The sequence below is a fragment of the Cyanistes caeruleus genome, chromosome 4, assembly GCF_971803275.1.
Source record: "Cyanistes caeruleus chromosome 4, bCyaCae1.hap1.1, whole genome shotgun sequence".
NCBI lineage: Eukaryota > Metazoa > Chordata > Aves > Passeriformes > Paridae > Cyanistes > Cyanistes caeruleus.
Genome location: NC_141704.1, coordinates 37533513 through 37555232, shown reverse-complemented (window position 1 = coordinate 37555232; position 21720 = coordinate 37533513). Strand labels below are relative to the sequence as shown.

General features: G+C 39.1%; 1 protein-coding gene, 1 long non-coding RNA gene and 1 other non-coding gene across 3 annotated transcripts; 2 read left to right on the top strand and 1 right to left on the bottom strand.

The window, feature by feature from the left end:
• Window positions 1-94: 94 nt before the first annotated feature.
• On the bottom strand, window positions 95-15001 carry LTA4H (leukotriene A4 hydrolase). The gene is made up of 19 exons (XM_086887701.1): window positions 14823-15001; window positions 13715-13845; window positions 11529-11649; window positions 10970-11038; window positions 10185-10289; window positions 7913-7965; window positions 7202-7274; window positions 6730-6870; window positions 6485-6508; window positions 5436-5506; window positions 5211-5322; window positions 4205-4349; window positions 4026-4129; window positions 3602-3672; window positions 3316-3370; window positions 2386-2481; window positions 1776-1858; window positions 938-1042; window positions 95-620 (listed from the first exon to the last, which is right to left on the bottom strand). Exons 1-19 carry the CDS (start codon window positions 14967-14969, stop codon window positions 500-502), a joined length of 1827 nt encoding a protein of 608 aa, XP_086743827.1. The 5' UTR covers window positions 14970-15001; the 3' UTR covers window positions 95-499.
• LOC147653583 (uncharacterized) lies at window positions 14968-21201 on the top strand. The gene is made up of 2 exons (XR_015286452.1): window positions 14968-15267; window positions 15769-21201. It is a non-coding gene; the product is annotated as an uncharacterized LOC147653583 (long non-coding RNA).
• Window positions 15251-15322, top strand: TRNAD-GUC (transfer RNA aspartic acid (anticodon GUC)). Its single transcript has one exon. It is a non-coding gene; the product is annotated as a tRNA-Asp (tRNA).
• Window positions 21202-21720: the final 519 nt, after the last annotated feature.

Genomic DNA, 21720 nt, shown 5'->3' with positions numbered 1-21720 from the left:
TAATAAAAATTCCTCCCACAACAAAGAATAAATAGAACAAACCAATTAAATCAAAACCTCTTGTACAGATCAATACACAGACAAGACAGACAAGTAGGGAACGAAAAGATTTATGTTTTATTCTTTAGGTACTTGAAGTTTCAACCACTGTGCTATGGAAAAGAGTGTTGTGCACAAAGAGCCATACCATCCACCAGTTAATTTTCCAAGTTCTTCAATTCTATCACTGATAAATGACCGCATCTCAGAACAGTTTTTGTATATTCTAAAAGTTGCTTGTAATGAAAACATTCAGTTCCAGAGATGTAGCAATTTTGCTGCTTTAGTTGGAAATGCAAAATAGAAAGTACTGAACTTGATTTGGAAAATTAATTTTAAGTTACATAAGTACTAAAACAGCAGAGCATTTTATGACATAATCAAGCACGCATATCAATGGTTTGGGCAATCAGTCTCTTCTTTCAGCAACACAAAAATCTCAGAGAAATTAGTACATTTGTCACTTGTCCTGCTTCAAGTCTTTGCCCACAAGCATTGAAGTGACAGGGTGCATAGAGGCTCTATGCTCCAGAAATGTCTTGACAGCCAGATCTCGACTCTTGTCAAAACTGTAAAGGTCTCTGTAAAAGAAGGAGTGGGGGGAGGCATGATTACAAAAATCCAAGAAAATAATACAACAGGGATTTTCCTGAGGTTTTACTTTTCCTTTAAAGGCCTTGCCTTAAGGTGCATTCTAGGACTAAGCTTTCTTCTATTCAAAAAAATAGAAATAGCCGCAAGTGGAAAGCGGCTCTGAAGATAAGTTTGTTCACAGTATGCAGAGAATCCTGTATTGTGCCACTTCAACATGTGCAATAAATGCATTTCAAGTATTATACATTCCATTATACTAGAAATGCAACAGCATGAGCTCCTGCATTTTGGAGATTACTTTTACCTGAACAATGGTCGAGTAAACTTCATCCTGCCCTGATCTGTTGCCATTTTTAATGCCAGAGGAATAGCTTCTTCCCACTTGGACCTGATACAGAGGCGCAGCCATCTGGAGGTGTAAGAAAAAATTTGCACTTGTAATTCCATTTGTGGTAGTGTGGTGGTTGGTTATCTAACAATTCAGTTCCTATAAATGCTTTGAGCACTGCTACATGATCATGGGAATGAGATTCTAGCTAAATTCAACATAAAATATTTAGTGTTTGACTAACACGTTACAAACATCAACTTTTTTGTACAACAGGAAAAGATTGCAGCCAAATTCTTCCAAAATGGAAGATTATTTTCTTCAGCTATGTATTTTTTTATATTACAATAGTGTCCAGTTGCATCACTCCAAACTGAATTATACAGCACTTGTCTCATTTTACCAATGGATAACACAAACAACCAACCAAATGAGACGTCCCCAGATACTTGAATGTGCTTATTTTGTTTTAAAAATAAATTTATCTTGTTACAAGAAGTAGAGAACATACAGTATATGTTTAAAATACTTCGTTATCAGGTCATCAGGTTCATTTTATAGCATGCCAGATTAAAATAAAGAACAGCTTATCTGCTGTCTGAGTTCTACTAGACTGTATTTGCCCAGTTCATGAATAACAGAATACCACTCTGGTAAGCATCATGCCCGCACATGTGTTTGCAAAACCACAACAACAAAAACCCCAAACCCAAACCCTGCCCCAGTTCTGTAAAACAGGATGTCTCAGGCAAAGCAGGACACCTTGTTTTATGAAAACATTTAAGATTTTCAAAGTTCCCATATTAGAACAAACCTGAATCTTATTTCAGAGTTGTTGATAGCATTGAAGTCATAAACTTCCTGCATGCGCTGGACATGTGACAATGGAAGAGGTGCCTGAAAAAGAAATTGCAGTCAGAATAAGCCAAAGGAAGACTTCAAGCCAGACATTTAAATAATAAACAGAGTAACTCAAGAAGACAGATGTTGCAAAGAAACGGAAGTCCTACCATGACAAAGATTGTATTTATTCCTTTCATCTCTTCCATGTATGGAAAGGGGCAAGGAATAAGTATTACCTAATTCCCACACTCTGTACTATTGAAACAATTCAAATATGAACAATAAAATTGTTCAATTTTATTTATAGCTTATTTTCTAGAACATCCAATACTGACCAATTCAAGCACCTCGTGGTTTTGTTTTTAGCTTTCAATCCAAAATATTTCATATGTTGTTCATTAGCTGAAGAGCCAGACATAGTAAGGGAGGGAAGGCTGAAGGTTTCAATAAATATACATGGTGAGAGCAGATTAATTTAGCAAAACTTAAAAAAAAAAGAGTAACTTAATTTCAAAACATAGTAGAGCTTCTATGTCTGCTTTTTTGACACCAGAATCAAGTCATCCCACGTGTGCATTTACCTCCAGAAGCAACAGTGCCAGGAACTCAATTAACTGATGAGATGACATTTCCTTCAGGTCTGCTGAGCTGAATGAGCCCAAATCACTTTCTTTTGCCTAAAAGAGAACAGTTACTTAATTTTTAATAGGTATTTCAAAATACAATCCCGTGTAATTTTCTGTTTTGACATCCACTCTTACTGTTGAGCCACTTCACTTAGAGAAGATACTGATTTGTATCTGTGCAGGATGTTACAATTAGGGGAAGGAAGGGAGCTTAAGCTGCTGTCTGATGTTTGTATTCACTTCTTTTCTCTCCACTGATCTTTTTATCTCCACTGTCTTTCTGTTAGTGAGCAATCAAATGTTTTTTTTATAAAAAGTAACATTCAAAAGAAGAAAGTAAAAAGATAGGATGTCAAGTAAACTGTAAAGACAAAGAGATAACAAAAGGAAGGTATGCTGAATTCTCTATTAGTTGTATGACTTATGCTTCAAATTAGGAGAAAATTATGTGGTATTAATTAATATACTTTATGTACCAGTTTTTGATGGGAAATGCATACTACATCCAGTATACCATAGAGGAAGTACTGCTAATACAATATAATCAATAATGTAGAGGTACCCTGGCATTTCTTTTTAAACCAAGCCATAACATCAGGGTTTCAAAAAGTATTTTCTGTTTGGTTACTACATATGTATAAAAGAAGTTGGCTCTGTGTCTTGTTAAAATATGGACTGCACTTCACAGACAGGAGTCACAGCTAATCCCCTGACTCTACGATGAAGGTCTAGTCTAAGAAATGCAAAATCCCTGGCAGTCATACTGTGACTATAAATACACACTCTGAACAAACGAGAGACTTCAGAAAAGAATGGCTCACTTTGTGTAACCAAAAGAATTAGCTTTTCAAGATAGAGACACTTCCACATTCTTTAACCACTCACTTGGATCCATCTTTGGCTCAAGGCAACACAAGCATTTGATAGTGTCATATCATACCTGTCAAATAGTAAAAACAAAGGTTCACATAATGAAATAGCCACAGAATAAAAGACTGAAAACATTAAAAGCGACTATTTTTACTGCTATGTACACCTACATAGTACTAGAGCATTTTCCAATGAAAAATTTATAAGACTTTTACCCTGGTTACAAACTGCTTTATGACTTAGGAAAATCACATGCAGCCTGGAGAAGGAAGAGATGAACTACAAAAGAGTGCAAGCTTACGTAGGCTTCACTGGTGGCATTCCTGGAGCATGAAACCACGAGTCCCAGTCAACTTTATCAAGAATATCTACCTACAAAACAACACAAAGTCTTATTAAATTTTAAATGTGATTTCAGGATTTTATTTCTTTTTGAGAAAGTGAAATCTAGTTTCAATCTCTTTATTTGTTTTGATAATATTCCTCCAATTATCCTGAAGAATCCTACACAGATTACTTCAAAACAAAGCATTCCCCTCTATGAAAAGAAAAAAAATTAAAAGACATCATAATGCAAACCCATTTTCATAAGATGCCAAATTACTTCATATTAAGTTCTTGAAATAAAGAAATATAAAGAACTGGTCTTTAAATAAGTTCTGACCTAAGTCATAATTTCACATAATTAAAAGGTTTCAAGCAGTCTGTTTTAAATATTACCCAACCTTATCCTTGAAGTAAGAGTATAAGAACTTCTTCCAGTCCTCTGTTACAATGCTCTTATAAGCAAAGTGCTGAACATAGGCCTTCAAGAAGCCAATGAAGACATCTAGCAAAAAAGAAAATGTTTTAGTGTTTGAAATTAAGGTGGAAAACAAAGACATAAAATCAGACTCATGCTTACCTGGTCCTCCAAGGAGCTGTTCAAGGTAAAAAAGCAAAGCAAAGCCTTTCTCATATGGCACAGATGAATAGGCAACATCAGGATCTACTTCATCCAGATTAATGACGAGGTTAGTTACAGGATTTTTATCTCCAAGAGTATTTATCTGTCAAAGACACAAAAAAAATATTAATCTAGGAAAACTGGCACTCCTGCAGATCTGTACTAGTTCTGTTTATAAAGGTATAAACCATCCAAAACTGAGACAGATTTATTTCAAAGCATTCTCCTTCTTTCTCCTGAAGTTCTGAATCTGCACAAACATTAAATTACTAAAATTTAGAGTCAACCATCCTGTGCTCCAGCTGTCTCAAAGTAGTTAATTACTATCATGTCTGTCATAACCATGAGCACCTATTAGTCTGGCTATATTTATCCTCTTATTAACAAACTATTTAAACTTCATCATTAAGCCTTTAAATTTAAATCAATCATCTGTTGACAGAAGGAGAAGTGTCAGCAAAACTTCAGCTCTGGATATGAGCAGAACAGACTTCAGACTGCTCAGGAAACTAGTAAGATATCACAGACTAGAAATTTGAAAGCTAAAATTTGACTATGCTACCAAAACAGAAAACTAAACAACCCCCTTAGACAGTAAGAAATCAGTTGCTTGCATGAGGCATTGGAAATTCTGATGGTAATGGCTATAGATAATTTTGATAAACTTTCAGCTGCTTACCAGTATGCTAACAGGTAATACTGTAATTTAGCCATATCCAGAACAACCAGAAGAGGCTGTAAAGATGCTCATCCTTATAGAAAAGCGTAAAACAATTCAGAAAGCTTTATCTAATCTGAGTATATTAAGCTATTACCTCGGGTAGCAATCAAACACCCTGGAATCAAAGTTGTTTATCCTCTATTAAGAAAGCATTAGGGAAGCTGACTAGACAAATTTTATTTGTAGGAAATGATAACTGTAACACTTTATCACATAATACTTCATAACTTCAATACTCTTTACCGTATTCTGCAGCTCTCGCCAACCTCCTAGGGCCTGAAAGTGCCTGAACTGCTCACCAAACAACTGACCACCAATCCTGCGTTCCAGGTACACAGTATGACCCTCGTTCAGCCTGGAAAGACATTGGTGAAGTCAGCACTGGTTTGATGGCAAAATGAATTCAGTCAGTCTCTTTACAGATTAAATTTAAAATATTATTTGCACTGCATTGAACATCATACCTACCAAAAATGCTCCCATGTTTTGTTGGTTACCAAGTTTCCTGTCCAGCTATGAGAGATTTCATGTGCAATAACCTAAAACACAAAACCAAATCCACCATTTAGATTCCTCTGGAAAAAAAAAAATCAAATCCCAATAGAAAGAATAAAATGTTCATGTGATCTCATTTACTATGATGTTATGTCCACAAGGTCAGTTGGCATTCACAGTTCTGTAGACCTATCCATATAAATTCTAAGCAGTGGAGCAACACTACCCTAGCTGATAGAAACGATTTTCAATGTCCATTCTGCAAGCCATAGAGCCATACTGATCAACAGAAATAATTTCTCTGGCAGCTTGGCGGAGGCGACTTGTTTATAAAATCACATTTCAGAATACAGAATAGCAAGTGATGGACTAGTACTGCTTTCCCACCTAAGCAACTTCTGCAGTGAGAAAGCTAATGATGCATGATACATTAAAAAGTATCCATGTCAAATATTACAGTATTCTTGGTTTAAGACAATCTTTTTTTTTTTTAAGCATAGCAGTACATCAGTCTAGTAAAATGACATAGGCAATAAAATTGCATTCAGAGTATTCTACTTCGTAGGAAAAAAAAAAGTATTTACACAAATTGTACTCATTATTTCCACTCTGAAGAAATTTGTATATGAGTTTTAGTGCACAGGCACATAGAGGAAGAAGTTATCTCCTAACAACTTCAATGAGGCCAATTCAGCTGTGATTTTTGAGCACATCTATATACAGGTGTTGTGGTTTAACAACATGGGAAAAGAGTCATGGAGCAGCTAACCTCAGTCAGCCCCCTATGTCCACAGGCACCCATGTTATTTCCATCTGTCCATTATACAAACTAGGTATGTCTGCAGTTTTACAAAGTTTACTTAAAACTAACACACACTTTTGTAAGAGTTTTTGAGTTACTGCCTTAACTTTTAATTTCCCCGATGAAAAGATACCAAGTTTTAAGGTATTTATTATAAAGGAATTCAGGTACAATTTCAAGCTGTGTTATACTTGAGGGGATGAACCTATTTTTGACTTACGTTTGATAGAGATCGATCACCTGCCTAAAAAGAAAAGGGAAAGACAAATTAGTTGTTAGGTTCAAGTCAACCTCAAAATAGATCACTTCAATCAGTTTCTTGTATGATCCCTAACTCCAAAGGAGGCAGGAACATTTACAAGTCTTTCTAGGAAGAAGAATAATCCAATTTGTGCATTAACATCCATCACCTGATTGATAGGCAAGCCCCAAGGAACAGCTGACTTTTATCACAGATATACTTACCAATAGTGTTGGAGTTACAAAAGTAAGACAAGGATTTTCCATACCACCATAGGGAAAAGAAGGTGGTAACACTAACAAATCATACTGTCCCCACACATAAGGGCCTGCCAAATCTTCTGCTGTTTTCAGCATAGCTTCAGCCTGGAACAAGAATTCACATTAGTTTCGAAGATGATTTCTGACTGCAAACACTGAACAAACAATAAGCTATTGATCCCATACTTCATTCCTTTTCACCTTGGCAAGTCCCACATGTAAAACAAGTATGGGACTGTATCAATAGGTATTTCCAGTACTAAGCTTGTACTGCAATAGAACAGCAGCATTTTGTGGGATGGGAGGTAGAGAAAGGAGATCTAAAGATGAACAAAACAGTGAACAGTAGTCTGTTTCTTTTCCAATACTATTTGAAATAGTTGTTTTATAACAACATAGTTTTTTGTTGGTTTTTTTGTTGTTGTTAATTACTCACCTCAGAAAATTCATAGGCTGATTTATCCACTAGTTCCTTTTCAGCCCACACCAGTGTCCTTGGGCCAATCTTTCTGTTGAAAATAAAAATAAATGCCAATAGGACAATATAAACCAGAAGTACTTCTATGGGAAAGTAATACAGAGATCGTATGTGTAACTGTGCAACTCCACATTGCAGAGGAAACTCATCAGAGAATCTTTGTCTGCTTTTCCTCTCCACTGCTTAGCCTTACAAAGCAAAGCCTTACAAAACAAAACAAACAACATGCATGCATTATTCAGCACAAAAGAAAAGGAAAACCACTTAAAGATTTTTAAATGCTATCAAGCCCTAATATAACAGCATTATTGTTGCCTAGATTAACACAGCCTTGTGCCAATGAGAAATGAAGCTGAAGCAATACTTTTCTGCCTGTTGTACATGACAAGGCTTATCTGTTACCTAAGAAATATCTATTCCTTGTGCTAAATTGTAACCACTAAGGGGTTTTCTAGGTCCAAACTCTTTATGTTGTTTCTCTAATTTACAAAACTAAAAAAATTATTCAAGGGCAAATCAAGATACATGCAGTTTGATACAAATAAACTGGTTAACTGAACCTCTAAGACCCTTGAAAACTAGAAATAAGATCAAGAAACAAATTTAAAAAAAAAACTCTGAAGATTTCTTATGGTTATTAGTATTTATACATTGTATAGATTCACTCACCTACTTTCTAAAGCTCCAACCACTAAAGCAAACAAGTAACAAGGTATGGGAACCTGGTGGAGAACGTGAGAAAAATAAAGAAATCTTAATTGTAATGTCAGTTATCAGACTACTGACTCAGAGAAGAACAAAGGTATGCAAATAAAGATGCTTTCCTCCATAGTTTCCTAGCTTAGAGGCAGGCACTGTTTTATCAAAAACATTGTTCTTTCTCCCCAAATGGTACTCCTTTATCTACAGGATGCAGATAAAGGATCTTGCTTCACAGATGTTTCAGGCAAAACCCACAAAACTGTAAGCATCATCTCTGTTTGAAAAACTTGGCATAGAAAATTCCTGCTGGTTTGGTTTCTCTTCAAACGAAAGTCAGTTTTCCATCTTCATTTCAGTTCCATTAAATTTTATGGATAGAGAAGTCAAGAGACACTGCCCAGATAAAGGGTAATTTTATCACACGAAAGATGAAGGAAGAGCTTTAATGAAGTAAACAAGAATATTTATGGCTATAAAAACATTAAAGACAAAAGATTCAGGAAAAATAAAAATGTATACATTTGATTTCCATGTTTGGAATTAAAACAAACTCTAAATATTTGTTATTTTAATGAAAAAACTCCTAACTGAAGTATTTTTATAGAGAACTGCTTTCTCCAAGTGCTCTGGAAAGAAAAGGGGATAACACAGCCATCCCTGTCAAAGTTCCAGTTTATCTGACTAAACAGTGTTAAATAAGAGAGGCTTTACATCATAAATAGTTGGAGACAAAATTTCAGAAAATTATATTCCACTATTATCCACAAATAATTTAAATATTGTTTATTAAAATACCCATATCATCATGTGTGTTTTAATTTTATCTACTAACACACAGAACACATTCTCGAAAAGACCAAGAGACAACATACTACTGACTGATGCTATAGACAAGTTATTAAAAGACTGTAAATAGACCCCCACATTTTGATGTCAAATTTGCTATTTTGACATTTTGAAATTCAAATTTCAGTGACTGTTGTGTTGTCAACTCATTTTTAGAGGTTGCTCTCCACTACCCTTCTTTCCAGCCTGGCTATGCAGGAGAAGAAAAAGTAGTTTTAGGTAACCTTGCATACATATCCAAGAGCTTGATGCATTTGACTCTTTCACCTAAGGAAACAGACAGTTCTTCTGACAAATCAGTGTCATGGTCTCGTATATCAGATAATGTGTGTGTCCTTTTTCATGTGTTTGTCTTTTTTCATTTATATATTTTGTGCTAAATGCATTATAACTTCAATTACACTAAATGTTATTTCTAGTCCAGGTCCACCTGCTTATCAACAGTGTACTCCTAGATAACATTCAGCTCTGGATTACACACAATACAGAAGTCTTCTATACTAGACTGAGAGTGGCAAATGTTTTGGTTCCAGAGAGGGCAGAGACTGCCTACTGACGAACTCACAGGTAAGAGAACTGTTTTTCCCTCTCTCAGGTTTCGCGCAGCAGCCAAATCAAACCTTACAGCTGTTGCAGCTCAGAGTAGGCTCCCCCCCTCTCCTCCACTCACATCATCCCATCCCTCTTGGCAGTCATTCAATCTCAACAGCCCAAATCTCATGTTAATTTTATCTGCTTGCTCAGCAAAATGAACTGGGCTCACCAGAAGAGCCCATAAACACCAAACTGTAACTCAGAAATCTGCAAGAACAAAAATGCCAGAAGAGTAAATCAAGACTGCTGCTTTATGAGCAGTGGAATCATTAGACCAGCTGCACCACTTAATAAAACTTCCAGAGAACAGTAGTCTTTAATTGGCTGGAGATACTTTTTATAGAAACCAGTTTTCAGGTTTTTTTCATAAAAAATTTAAAATCAGTTGTCAGAATTTACCTAACTTCAAGCTAAAAATTGGTTCTGACAATGAGTTTCACTGCTTAGATCTTGGTGAGCTTAAAATTTGCAGGATCTGTTTTCCAAAACTTGCTCCCATATTATTTGCATCTACACTATTTTCCAAGAATCAGTGCAGACAGAAAGGGTTTTGACAGGACTAGTTTTGAGTATTGAAATGCTTTCAAATTTGAATTTGGCTTTTCTGGGAATGCCAAAAAAGACCAGTAAAGAAGTAAAAAATATGAAGTTCCATAATGCCTCGTATTTCTGGAGTGGCAAAGACCCATTGTGAGTCATATGATTTATCGATGACATCAAAACCATAGCTGAGGTGACTGTGAGCTGCACAGGTCAGGAATTAGACTCAAGCAGCCATTTCCCAGCCTGGAGCACTTACGTTCTGGCTGAACCGGTAAATCTTGTGAGCGCTGTCCTCTGGGTCGGGCGCCTCTCCATCGCGATTAGCGCTCATCAGAGCCACCAGCTCCTTTGGGACGGATATCTGAAAGGGCACCCAACCATAAGCAACGCAGCTGCCACTCAGCATTACACTCCATACTACAAGCAGTTCATAACACAGAATAACCCCGATTTGCTCTGTTGTTAGGTCATCTCTGTCAAGTAGAACATAAGGCATATAGAAAATGTTGCCTTGAAGACTGGCAATATAGAATTAATCAGAGGAGTATCTCCAACTGAAGTTAGAGGCGCACTTTCTTCAGACAGCTGAATTGTAATGTCACAGTGCACATCTTACTTTTTTTCTTTCTTAAAACAATTTACACCGGGACTGCAAATATCCCCTAACTATATACCAGAATATATTACTTAAAGCGTACATGAGAGCCATTTCAAGTATTTTTTACTTTACAGCACTCTTTGCTGTCTTCCTGTCAGCTTTTTCTGATTTTACACCGTGTTTCTTTCTTACTACTGCACTTTTATTTTCCTGTGGAAATGACATATCAATGACAAAACTGTTGAGACGTACAAAAAGGAAGTGGTAAAGTAAGAGAAATGCCACAGGGAAGATCAGTTCTTTCTTCTCACATTAAGCTAAAAGTCAATATTCTGTTTTTATATTAGGCCACATGCTGACAGCTACCAAAAAACCCTGACCAATATAAATTCACCCATTGTAGCAGTTGTCTTTAGTTAAGACACATGACTAGGTTCATCTACCTCTGCATAGTAGGTTAGTTTCACAGCAGGTGTGTCTTGGCATGGAAAAATGGCTCTGCAGTGGATAGCCTATAGATGGAGAAAGGAAAAGTAAGATTATTGAAACAATAAAAAGTCTTTCTAATGCAGAGGACTAGAAAGAAATTAACTAATACACTATTGTGGAGTACACTATATACTATAGTCTATACAGCTCCTCCAGAGAATTCATTATCTATAAACCAATACTTCTATCACTTAGACCTTACAGGCATTTGTAAAAGCAACAATAGTAGGTAAGGCAGATCAATAGGCACATATATTGGTTGTAAAGGACTGTATGTTCTTCAGCAAAAATACTGGAATGGGTAAAGCAGTTCCAGAATTACCAAACAGCGAATATATAATAAAATCTCAACAGTACCCTGACATTTAAGCGTTCTCATTTAGGACCTTTGACACATACAAGTGGAAGTTACAGGCTACTGCTCTCCTCCTTTCTAGCCTTCCTCTTCAGTTCTTTAGAAAGCAAGGGAAATTACAGTGGTATGTCAACAAGTTTGGAAAAAATGAACTCAACCTGGCACTGGCTGAAGAGAAATGGGTGTTTCTTTCCAGAAGTTTGCTCTGGAGTAAACCACTGGAGAGCTGAAGACTGCGGAGAGCTTTCAAAAGAGATTTCAACAATTGCTTCTTGTCCCCTGGATAATAAAGAACACAGATCTTGATCACACTGAAATTCCTCTGCAAAGATGTTTGGAAAATAGGTCTGTACCACTGTCTCAAAAGCATTAAAAATGAGAACAAGTATCATATTAAAAGCAATTATTCCTTTTCAATTATGATATTAAAAAATGGCTAGTTTATTTCAATTTTTATGTCCCAAGGCACTTTTATTATTGTTTTTACTAAGCAGAAACTTCTCTTCTTCTCTCTTCAAGGAGAGCACAGACCTTTTCTTTAAACTATTTGGGCCACTTACATGTATATAGTTTTGTGACAGATAAGTAACCTTGTACGTGAATGTGTAAAAAACCCTCTGCAATACACAAACAAAAAAATGCAAAACTACATAAGAAGACACACGATTAAATTACATAGAATAAATAAGTATTCTGTAGATAAAAAAAATTAGATTTTGCATGTGTTGTTAATTTTCTGCAAGTATTACCCTTAAGAAATGAAAAACAACCCTGAAAATTATCAGTAATTACAGAAAATTCCTATTAACAGTAAGGGTTAACAAGAAAAACAAATAATGTTCAGATTTTATTCATGGTTTCAGGACTGGTGTCAAGTAAAAACTAACAGTTACGTGTAAGACAGGTATCAGCTTGCTAACAAGACAGCACATGCAAACTTGACACATTCATACTCTTATTCATTAAAAACATATCACAACCATCACTGACACCCAAAGCACATGGAAGTACTTCCTTCTGCTCTCAGAAAGCTCCAGATTATGCATGCAACTCTTGGAATAGACAATACAACCATAAATCGAACAGACTTCAGCTAATCAGAGGAGCTGGACACTAGATAAGCTGACCAGGTGTAACATCTGGTTTATAACCAGTATTCCAAAGTACATATTAGACAAGAAAAGTGAAAATAACTGGTATTACCATACGGCAACATTGCTTTCTGAACAACCAGACTTTCAGTTGTAACTCCCACTCTTTCCTATTGCTGTTTTATTGATAGTTGGGGGACTTTGTCTCACACAAGATTATGAATTCTTACGGTAACAACTCATACCTCCCTCTTTTTTTCTTACCAGGAAATTTAGCACTTAAAAAAAAAAGGCAGCTGAAAGTCAAACAAAAGGAACAGGCCTATACTTCTGAAGTGGCCTAAGTACTTAATTGATTCAATTTCATAACAGAGCAGAAGTGTTTTTCCAGAAGGGACAGCTATTTTAAAACATTCCTTTATCTTCCTCATTATTTGTGTTTTTTAATTGCACTAATTCAGAGTACAACCTAAAAAAAAAAAAGCTTGGAAACCAGACTAAACTGAAAGTTTTCAAAGGTAGCAACAAGTTCTAAAAACCAAACAATAAGAAGAAGCAACTTAATATTCAATTGTATTCAAACAAGAGAACTTCCTTATAAAAAGTTCAGCTTTGGCACCACGGAGGACTGAGATACCACTGAGTTATCATGCATTAACATGCAAAGCAAACTGCCAAAAAGCATACTGTAATTTGGCAATGTCCTTTAAGAGGTAGACCATGGTTCACTCTCCATCGTGCTGCCAAAACTCAAGTTCCAGTTTTCAGGGACTTGGACTTAACGTAGTCAACAAAATAAAACTTTGATTACTTGAAAACATGCTTCTATCTAATCATAGTGGTAACCTGAAGTTCTACAGAAATGCAGAACCAGCCCTTGTATAAAAGAATATCCAGCAGGGGCTGTAGCTCCATGCGCTCTACACTATAACAATTCTAACCTGGCAGTTAAAGCAGAAACAATATTACTGCTGAGAAGCACTGGAAAAAATTGTGATACATTACACATCATTTCGCTACTCAGTTTAGCTAGTAATGTTGTACATGATACAAGGTCTGGGGACAGGTACAAATACTCAAAGTTTTGACTAATGAAGACAAATACAACATTAACCTACAAGATCATGCCAAACGAATGCAATACCCTAATTCTAAGTCCCTTTGCAAGCTTTACTCAACAACCCTACAGGCAAACAAGCAGCTTATACAGTGCATTTCGAAAACGACCTAAAGGAGCAGGCAAAAGTGTGTACCTTCTTAGTTCATTTGGAAATGTGATTTCTAGGGGGGTCCCCTTGAAACTGTGCTTTTCTCCAAAAGCAAATTGTGCATCCTGTCCATTTACAGTCACTTTAAATACCTGTACGTCCCTTGTATCCAGGACCTGTGAAAAAGAACATATTGCATACCAGTCAAATAGTGTAATAATAAATGCAGCACTATGTAACCTTAAACACAAGTCTCTCTGAAAGAAAAAGTATTTTCTAAGCTGACTGTGTTGACCACCAGGAACCAGCATTTTAAGAGTGAAGCACTGAAAAGGGAAAGCTGGAGGGGAAAGAGGAAGCAAACAGACTCTTAACCATAGAAGTGAGTTCACAAAGAAAAACGGCAAAGGTAACAACTCCACAGTACTGCTATGAAGTGAGGAGAACGGTATAAAAGCCTCTGCTAAGGCTTCCATCCTGGAACACGCCACTGCGAATCGAGACCTTCATGCAATGGAAGACGAATTAAATAGCGCAGTACCCATTTTTAGCACGAACGAGGCGTTACTCTTTATTACTAACAGGACTGGGATTTTTTTCATAAAAAAATAAGCGACAACCACAAAGAATTTTACGGAGTCAGCATGAGAAAAGCCCACAACCCCCAAACTTTGCCTATAATGCGAAGTTTAAGAGGTTCACAAGCTTATTTGCAGAGATAACGGAGAAAGCAGCTGGCGTAACGAAACACACAGGGGAAAAAGCCCAAAATCTAGATTTTCAGTGATTTATTCCCATCTTTTCGGCAGCATGCTCTTCGCCGTTTTAAAGGGAAGAGACACAGTCCTGCCCTTCCCTTGCGCACCGCGCCGGCTCTGAGGGGCTCGGCGGGAACCGGGGGCTGCGGGGCGCTGTCAGGCTCCAGCCCAGCAGCAGGCAGGGGCGGCGGGTCCGGGGAGGGCCAAGCGGCGGCAGGGAAGGAAGGAAGCACCGGGACGACGGCGGAGGGGAGGACGGGGGAGAGGGAAGGATGAGGGGGAGAGTGGTGGATGAGGGGGAGAGGGAAGGCAGCACCGGCGCGGGCTCCGGGCTCGCCCCTCACGGTCCGCGGGGTCCCCTCGCGCCCCCCGCCCGCGCGCCCCCCCGCCGTTACCAGGCAGCGCAGCGCCTCGCGCTCCGCGCGCGCGGTGAGGGCGGCCGTGCCCCGCAGCGCCCGCGCGCTGAAGTCCGCGCGGCAGCGCAGGTGGAGGTGCCGCGTGGTGCAGCACGCGGGAGACGCGAAGGAGCTGGGGTCCGCCATCGCTCGCGCGCCGCCTGCCCGCCCTGCCCTGCCCGGCCGTGCCACCGCGGGCAGCACGGAGCCCGCCGTGGGGAGGGCAGTGGAGGCTCCTGGGAGATGTAGTGCCGCACTCCGCACGGAGAGGGCGGGCGAGCGGCGCGAGAACTACAGGAGCCATAGTGCATTGCGAGAGAGGTGGGGCGGGTAAGCCGAGAAATGTGGTTGGCCCGAACTGGCCCTCAGCCAGCTACGAGCCACCAAACAGAATATCAGCACTACAGAAGGAGCGCCTTTCGTACAGTTCCTCGTTAGTATAGTGGTAAGTATCCCCGCCTGTCACGCGGGAGACCGGGGTTCGATTCCCCGACGGGGAGGTACGCGTATTTTTCCTGCTTTCCTAGCCCAGAGGCAAAATCATTTTTTTGTAAATCAAAGCTGTTCCCAGACTGCGGTAGGAAAAGCGTTGCGACTCTGAAACAGGAAGAACAGAGCAAAACCTATCAGGGTCTGGCTGCATACGTGCTCCAGAGCCGGGGTAGCTGCAGGGTCTCACAAGATCAGCTGCAGAATTGAGAGCAGGCACAGGGAAAGTATTTTCATATTTTAATGGCTCAAACAGCAGAACAAAGGGACTAAACCTTTCAAAAATACTCACCCTTTTTCTTAAACCTATATGGAAAAAACCTAACCCAGCCTCACCAGGGTCAGAATCAATGGGAAGGAGAATGGGTCAAACAGGCACAGGAGAAGAGAGCAGGTGGAAGGCCAGAGGCCATGTCCTAGCTTGCAGTAACACAGCCTGACATTTTTGTCTTCAAAGGGAGAACTTCACCGATCAGAAAGCCCCGAGGTTTCACTGGATCCTGGCTGGAGCCCGTGTGTGCACTGGCTAAGAGTAGCTTGCAGAACAGATGTGAGACTCCAGCGTCCCTGCTTACCTTTATTTAGTGTCTCTCAAAATGCTTTTTTAGGCACTCCCTCTTTTAAAATCCTTTTGCCACAAATGTATTTATTTATTAATTATACAGTTCAGCACAAAGATCTCCTCCTGTCTGTGGGAGGTCAGCAGATGCTGAGCAGTAAATATGATGGCCCAAGTTTCTCTTTTTCCAAGTCAGGAAATAGCTCTATGGCCAATTGCACATAAAAGGAGTAAGGAACTAGGACCCAAGGCAAAAGGCCAAGACACCCAGCTGTGAGGGATGCAAGGATGCATGTGCCTGTTGTTCAGAGCAGAAGGCTGGTGAGCCCTGACTTTGTGCACTGAGTTTTAGTAAAACTGATTTGATGCCCTGAACTGCACACTGAGAGCAAATAGTTCTGTACCATGAGCAACCTCGCATCAGCCACCAAACCAGCAGCAAGCACTCAAGTAAGAATATACACAAGAGAAATTTTCTCTGTGTAATAAGAGCTATGGGGCAACTTGACAGAAAAATCTGGCAACAAAAGGCAATTACTCTTAACACAGCATTGCTGGAAACCGTGGACGTGTAATGGCAAATGCAGAATCTAGCCCCTGTCACCCTCAGAAACTGGTTTTTGAAGCAGCGCACCTTCAGCGCAAGTGTGCACAGCCATGGGAGCAGCACACCAGGAGCTGTGGGGAGCTGAGGCTGCAGAAGGAATTCTAGGCCTGATGTACTGTGCAAGACCAAGAGATAGCTTCTGTGGACTCATCAGCTGATGGTAAAGCCCATGGATCACTCAAGAGCATCCCACTGCCCCAGCTGTCCTATCTGGATGCACGTCTGAGATGGCAATGTGAGAAACAGGTGAAGAGGGGGTGTGAGCACCATCTACTGTGACACCCTGGAGCTTTGTACAGACTCCTAGACTATAGCCACATGCCCAGACAAACTAGGTCAGGACAGAGAAGGAATTTCAGTAGGTCTGTATTACAGGAGGGAGAAAAAATAACCATAACATTTTTCCTTCTGTGATTTCTGAATTTCCTGCTACTCTCACTTCCTTTTCTCAAAATCCACATATATATGTCATCAGAAAATCAAGGGAACTTATTTTGTTTAGTAGGCAGTTTATTTCAAAACAGAGGTCAGACCATAAAATAAGATGCAAGAACCATTTAGTAGTTCATGTGTGCTGGCATCCAGTCAGGCAATTTCAGCTGTCATAAAACAATAAGGGATAAGAAAAGCAATTAATTCAAAACAGAACTCTGCTGACAGTGTTTCTAGTCATAAAAAAGAGTCTTGTAAGCAATTTCATACCTGCTTACTTGTGGTTCTTGTTTTCAGATTTAGCTCTCACAGTGCTCAAGCCACTACCCAGGAGGCAAAGTTTTGCTGTAAACATACTGCTTCTAAAGTCCTAGAAATAAATTCTCATTGGTGCATGGGCAAAGGTAAAAGGAAGAGGAACAAGGAGCTCAGGGCACTGGGCAGAGTTTTACAAGGGTCAGCCTCTCTCCACCTGCAGGGTACTTTGTTCTCACCTAAGTCATCCAGGTCAGCTCAACCTCTTTCCCTTCTCCTGTGCTACCAAATCCTTCCCACGCACCCCCACGGTGCTGCTGTTCTCCAGCTGACAGTGGGGTGCCAGGACAGCTGGAATGCCAGTGAGCCCAGACACAGCTCCCCACATGTTTCAGACCTTTCTGAGATTTCTAGTGCAGTTCAGGATGGTTTCCTCATGGGCAAAGTCCACAGGAGGCACAAGGAGACGGATCACTTGTCTGGAAGACTTCTGCAGTTGTTTGCAGAAGTGCAATTTGAATGAGCACTAATGAAATCTGGAGGAACAAACAATTCAGTATTGATAGTAGAATTGTTTCCCAGATTTCTTTTTCAAAGAAATGAAATTCTTTAATTATCCACACACAGCTTTAACCTTTTTAACCTTTAACTCTTTTGATGCTTCTAGTCTTCCCACTTAGCTTGCCATCATGCATGTCTTTTATTACCCTCAATTTATCAAAAGCTAGTGGAGAGCCAGCATCATGGCTGGTCTGTAGCCAAACCAGCAAGACAAGAGCAGGCTGGAGAGTAAATTACCAGTTCCAGTCTTGCTGAATTCATATGCTGGTAGCAAAGCAACACTGTGGGGAGGTGTGGGCTGGAATGTCAGCATAAGCATGTTAATGGCATCTTGCTAAAGCATCTGTTTTTAGTGTGTTCAGGCCCTGGGGACTGTGTAATTTCAAGGATTCTGTCCTCTGAGGGTTGTATTCATATGTGTATTTAACTAAGTGCATTTTATGTACCCTTAACTCTGCCAAATACTTCAACTAACCTTTGTCAGGGTGATTTTTGAAAAGCAAAATATTGATTGCAAATGCTAAAAAACACTTTATGTCATTAGTAATGATGAAACACAAACTTAGGAGAACTGAGTATCTTGGAAGTTTTATATTGGTGATTACTCTAAGGAGAAGGAAAATAAGATGGGACCCCTTCTCAAACTTAATAACTTAATAACTTAACTGCATATCACTTGGAAGTAAACTAATCAGTAAGTAGGGAGATGAGGTAGAACAGATTAGAAAATGTCACTATAGATGCTCATCAAGGGATAATAGCAGGAATAGACAATGACAAATAGTTCACAAGCTTTCTTGCAGGTCAGAAGATCCAATGTGAACATGATGAGCTGTCAATTTAGGACTATACAAGCCCTTTACTCCACCTTGGTTCTTCTACAGACTTCCAGCACTAAACCTTTGGCTGCTAAGAGAAGAAGGGAATCTTGGCCCATCAGAAAGTTCTGAAACACTTTGCAACAGTAGCTGATGTTTGCTTCTGATCCCTGCATAGGGGGGACCAGCAGATCATATAAGATAAGCAATGTAAAAGAATTTAATCTTCGTTGGAGAAATTTTGGCTTGTCATCATTAGTATCCACCTCCTTTTGCCCCTATGGATGCTGATTTGCTCTGCAGTCTTCTCTCTCCACTGAGGAATCTGGCTGCCAGTAGCCCTGGCCAGCTCTGTGATGTTGCCAGCCATGGACCAGCTCTTGGGAGAAGAGCGGTGTGAGTATGACAGCTGGGCCATGGCTGTGCCCAGTCTCTGCTGCCACCCCTGCCCCACTCACCGTGTGCACTGTGGGCTGTGCCCTTGCTGGTGGCAGCACGGCCCCCAAGGAGCAGCCCACTGCTGCAGCTCCCTGGCACACTGACAGAGCAGGATGTGGGTCTGTGAACACAGAATGCCACCAAGGAGCTGGCATTTGAGTCCTTTCATTGAGGATTTCCAACGTCATTACACAGGTCTGGGCTTTCAGGTGATGCATGCTTCTGCAGCTCCACTTGGGTCACTGGAACAACAATAATATAAACTAGAGGGGATGCTGACCTACCTGAAATTAAAAATACCCAGGCCACCATCAGGCATTTGACCCCAATGCATTGTGGTTTTATGGCTCCTCCAGACTAGCCTAGCATCCTTCCACATTCGCTTATAACAAGGGTAAATTCGATGTCCACTTTTTCTCCAGTAGCTCTTAACATCTTGAGCACTTAATACTTGAGCAAAATGATGTACAAAGAACTGTTCCGTTTTGTACATGGATGGTCATTAATGGAGCCAGTTTTCTTGGACATATAGATGGAAAATATTTTAATGCAGTATCTTAGTAGTAGTTTATTCTTCATTTATTTATTTTTTACACTGCTTGAGAATGTCTATTCTATTTCTTTTAGTTTTCCTGAGCAAGACAGTTCCTCAGTGCTGTCTTCTTTGTAGAAGTGCACAAACACTTCATACAGTTCTATCTCTACCTGTCAGATGGTCTTTTAAATATAATTTCCATGTTGCTAGACATGCACACACCACCAGAAAAATTAGCCTCTGCTTTTAGGTTATGTTTTTTAGGATATGTTTAAGCTACTAGAGAGATCTGATGTTCTGATTCACTCATATTATTCCAAAAGGAAAGCATCCAAACACCACAATACACATTTGATAACATTAACCTACAACTTTGGAATAAGTAAGTAACTAACTTTAAAATTGCTACTTGAACTGACTGTATTTATATTTCTACACAATTATGGCACAATTCCTTTTTAGCACTTCAAGGTGTGCATTGTGTTTTCTTCTCCAGAGGATATTAATTAACTGTGCATGGAGATCTGGCAGCCTCAGGGTGCCATCATAACTAGCTCAAGTGAGGATAATTCCTGCCCCAAACCCAAAAATCTAGATGATGCACAGTTAACTCATCTGCTAACTTGATGCTAAATGTCTATTACACCATTTTGCCTATTCAGGATTTTGCTTTGCTTAAATTTTTCCTTTGTTAAATATTTTGAAATGCCATGGATGACAACACTTCCTCTTTCTGGTCATGTTACTTGCATGTAGCAGCAGTGGGTTGCAACATCCCTTTTAATCTGAAAACCCTAGTGCATATGAAAGTTTTTCTACAGACAGAATTGTGGTGTATGAGGAAATCACCTATGTTTTACATGTATCTATAGCTTTTACTATCTTCACAATCTTCTCAGTCATCAATTTTAAAAACTTCTGCTTCTGGGTGATTCTTTCTGTTCCATGAGGTACCAAACAAACAAGCTCATTCTAACCTTTAAGCATCCAATAACTAACACTGACCCAAATAGGACGTTTCACACAAAGCATGCTCACTTGAGTAGTTTGCAGATGCTCATTTTCATGCAGAATAAACTCAAGGATCACAAAAAGGATGTTTTTTCCTGTTGTTTAACATCTGAAGCTTTCCAAGAGGAGATTTCATATTTGTTTAATTAGCATTCAGCTTTGAGAGACCTTTACTCTGGAGATGAATACAAACTGGCCTCTGGATAAACTTGGGGTATGGTTTTAGAGTTAGGAGTGTTGAAAGATACTAATTGTTGATAATTTTATTAGTTATTTTGCTAGTAGCTAGTACTATGCTGTGTTTTGTCTTTAGTAGTAGAGGAATATTGTCAGGCCTACTACTGTAGATCAGTATCTTGGACTTCCCTTAACTGGCCTTGATATTTTTTTTCCCTTAGATTGACTTCTTGGAATCTTTCTTTGATTCTTCAGGAAAAATGTGCAAGTAATTAGCTGGATATTTGTCCCTTATATTCATATTCAAAGCAGGAATGGAAACCAGAACAAAAACACAAGTAGAAACAAATGAATTATGCAGAAAAAATACTTTATTACTCAATCAAAAAGCAGAAGTCTTCTACATCTCACTTAAAGATGTCTTTAGTCAGGAGTTGGAGCAGAGAAGAAATATGTACTAAACACCAAAAGCTTCTATTACAATTTTGTAAGAAAAATTCAGTAGTGTGCTTTCTTCTTTTCATAAGGGCAATAATATCTCTGTAACTATTGATTGTTGGAGAGGCATTGCTTATTTCTTCTGCCTGACTTACTACAGTCACACCATCTGCAGCATTCTGCTGTTGCTGCATCTTCAACCAGTGGACATTTTTGCAAACCATTTGATCTTATATTTCTGCCCCTTCTTATGCATAGACTTGGAGTGTGAGCTGAAGACTACTCATTAGAGCAATGTTTATATTATCATGCAGCCTCATGTGATGTTGTCAGTCTCTCCAAATTTCAAAAGCTCTGTATCAGATGAAAAAGAATTTCATATTTTTAGGCCTGAATTTCCCTCTGTGACTTTTCTGCTAGGTTTTGCCTGGCAGCAGCATAGGCCTCAATTTGTAGAGTTAAAGCTGAAAAAATGGAGTTATTCTCTGCCAGTACTCAGCAAACTCTGCTTTTTCACAAAAAGCAATGGAAGACGTTTAATCAAACAATATTATAGAGGAGAAAAAAGAAAAAAGAAA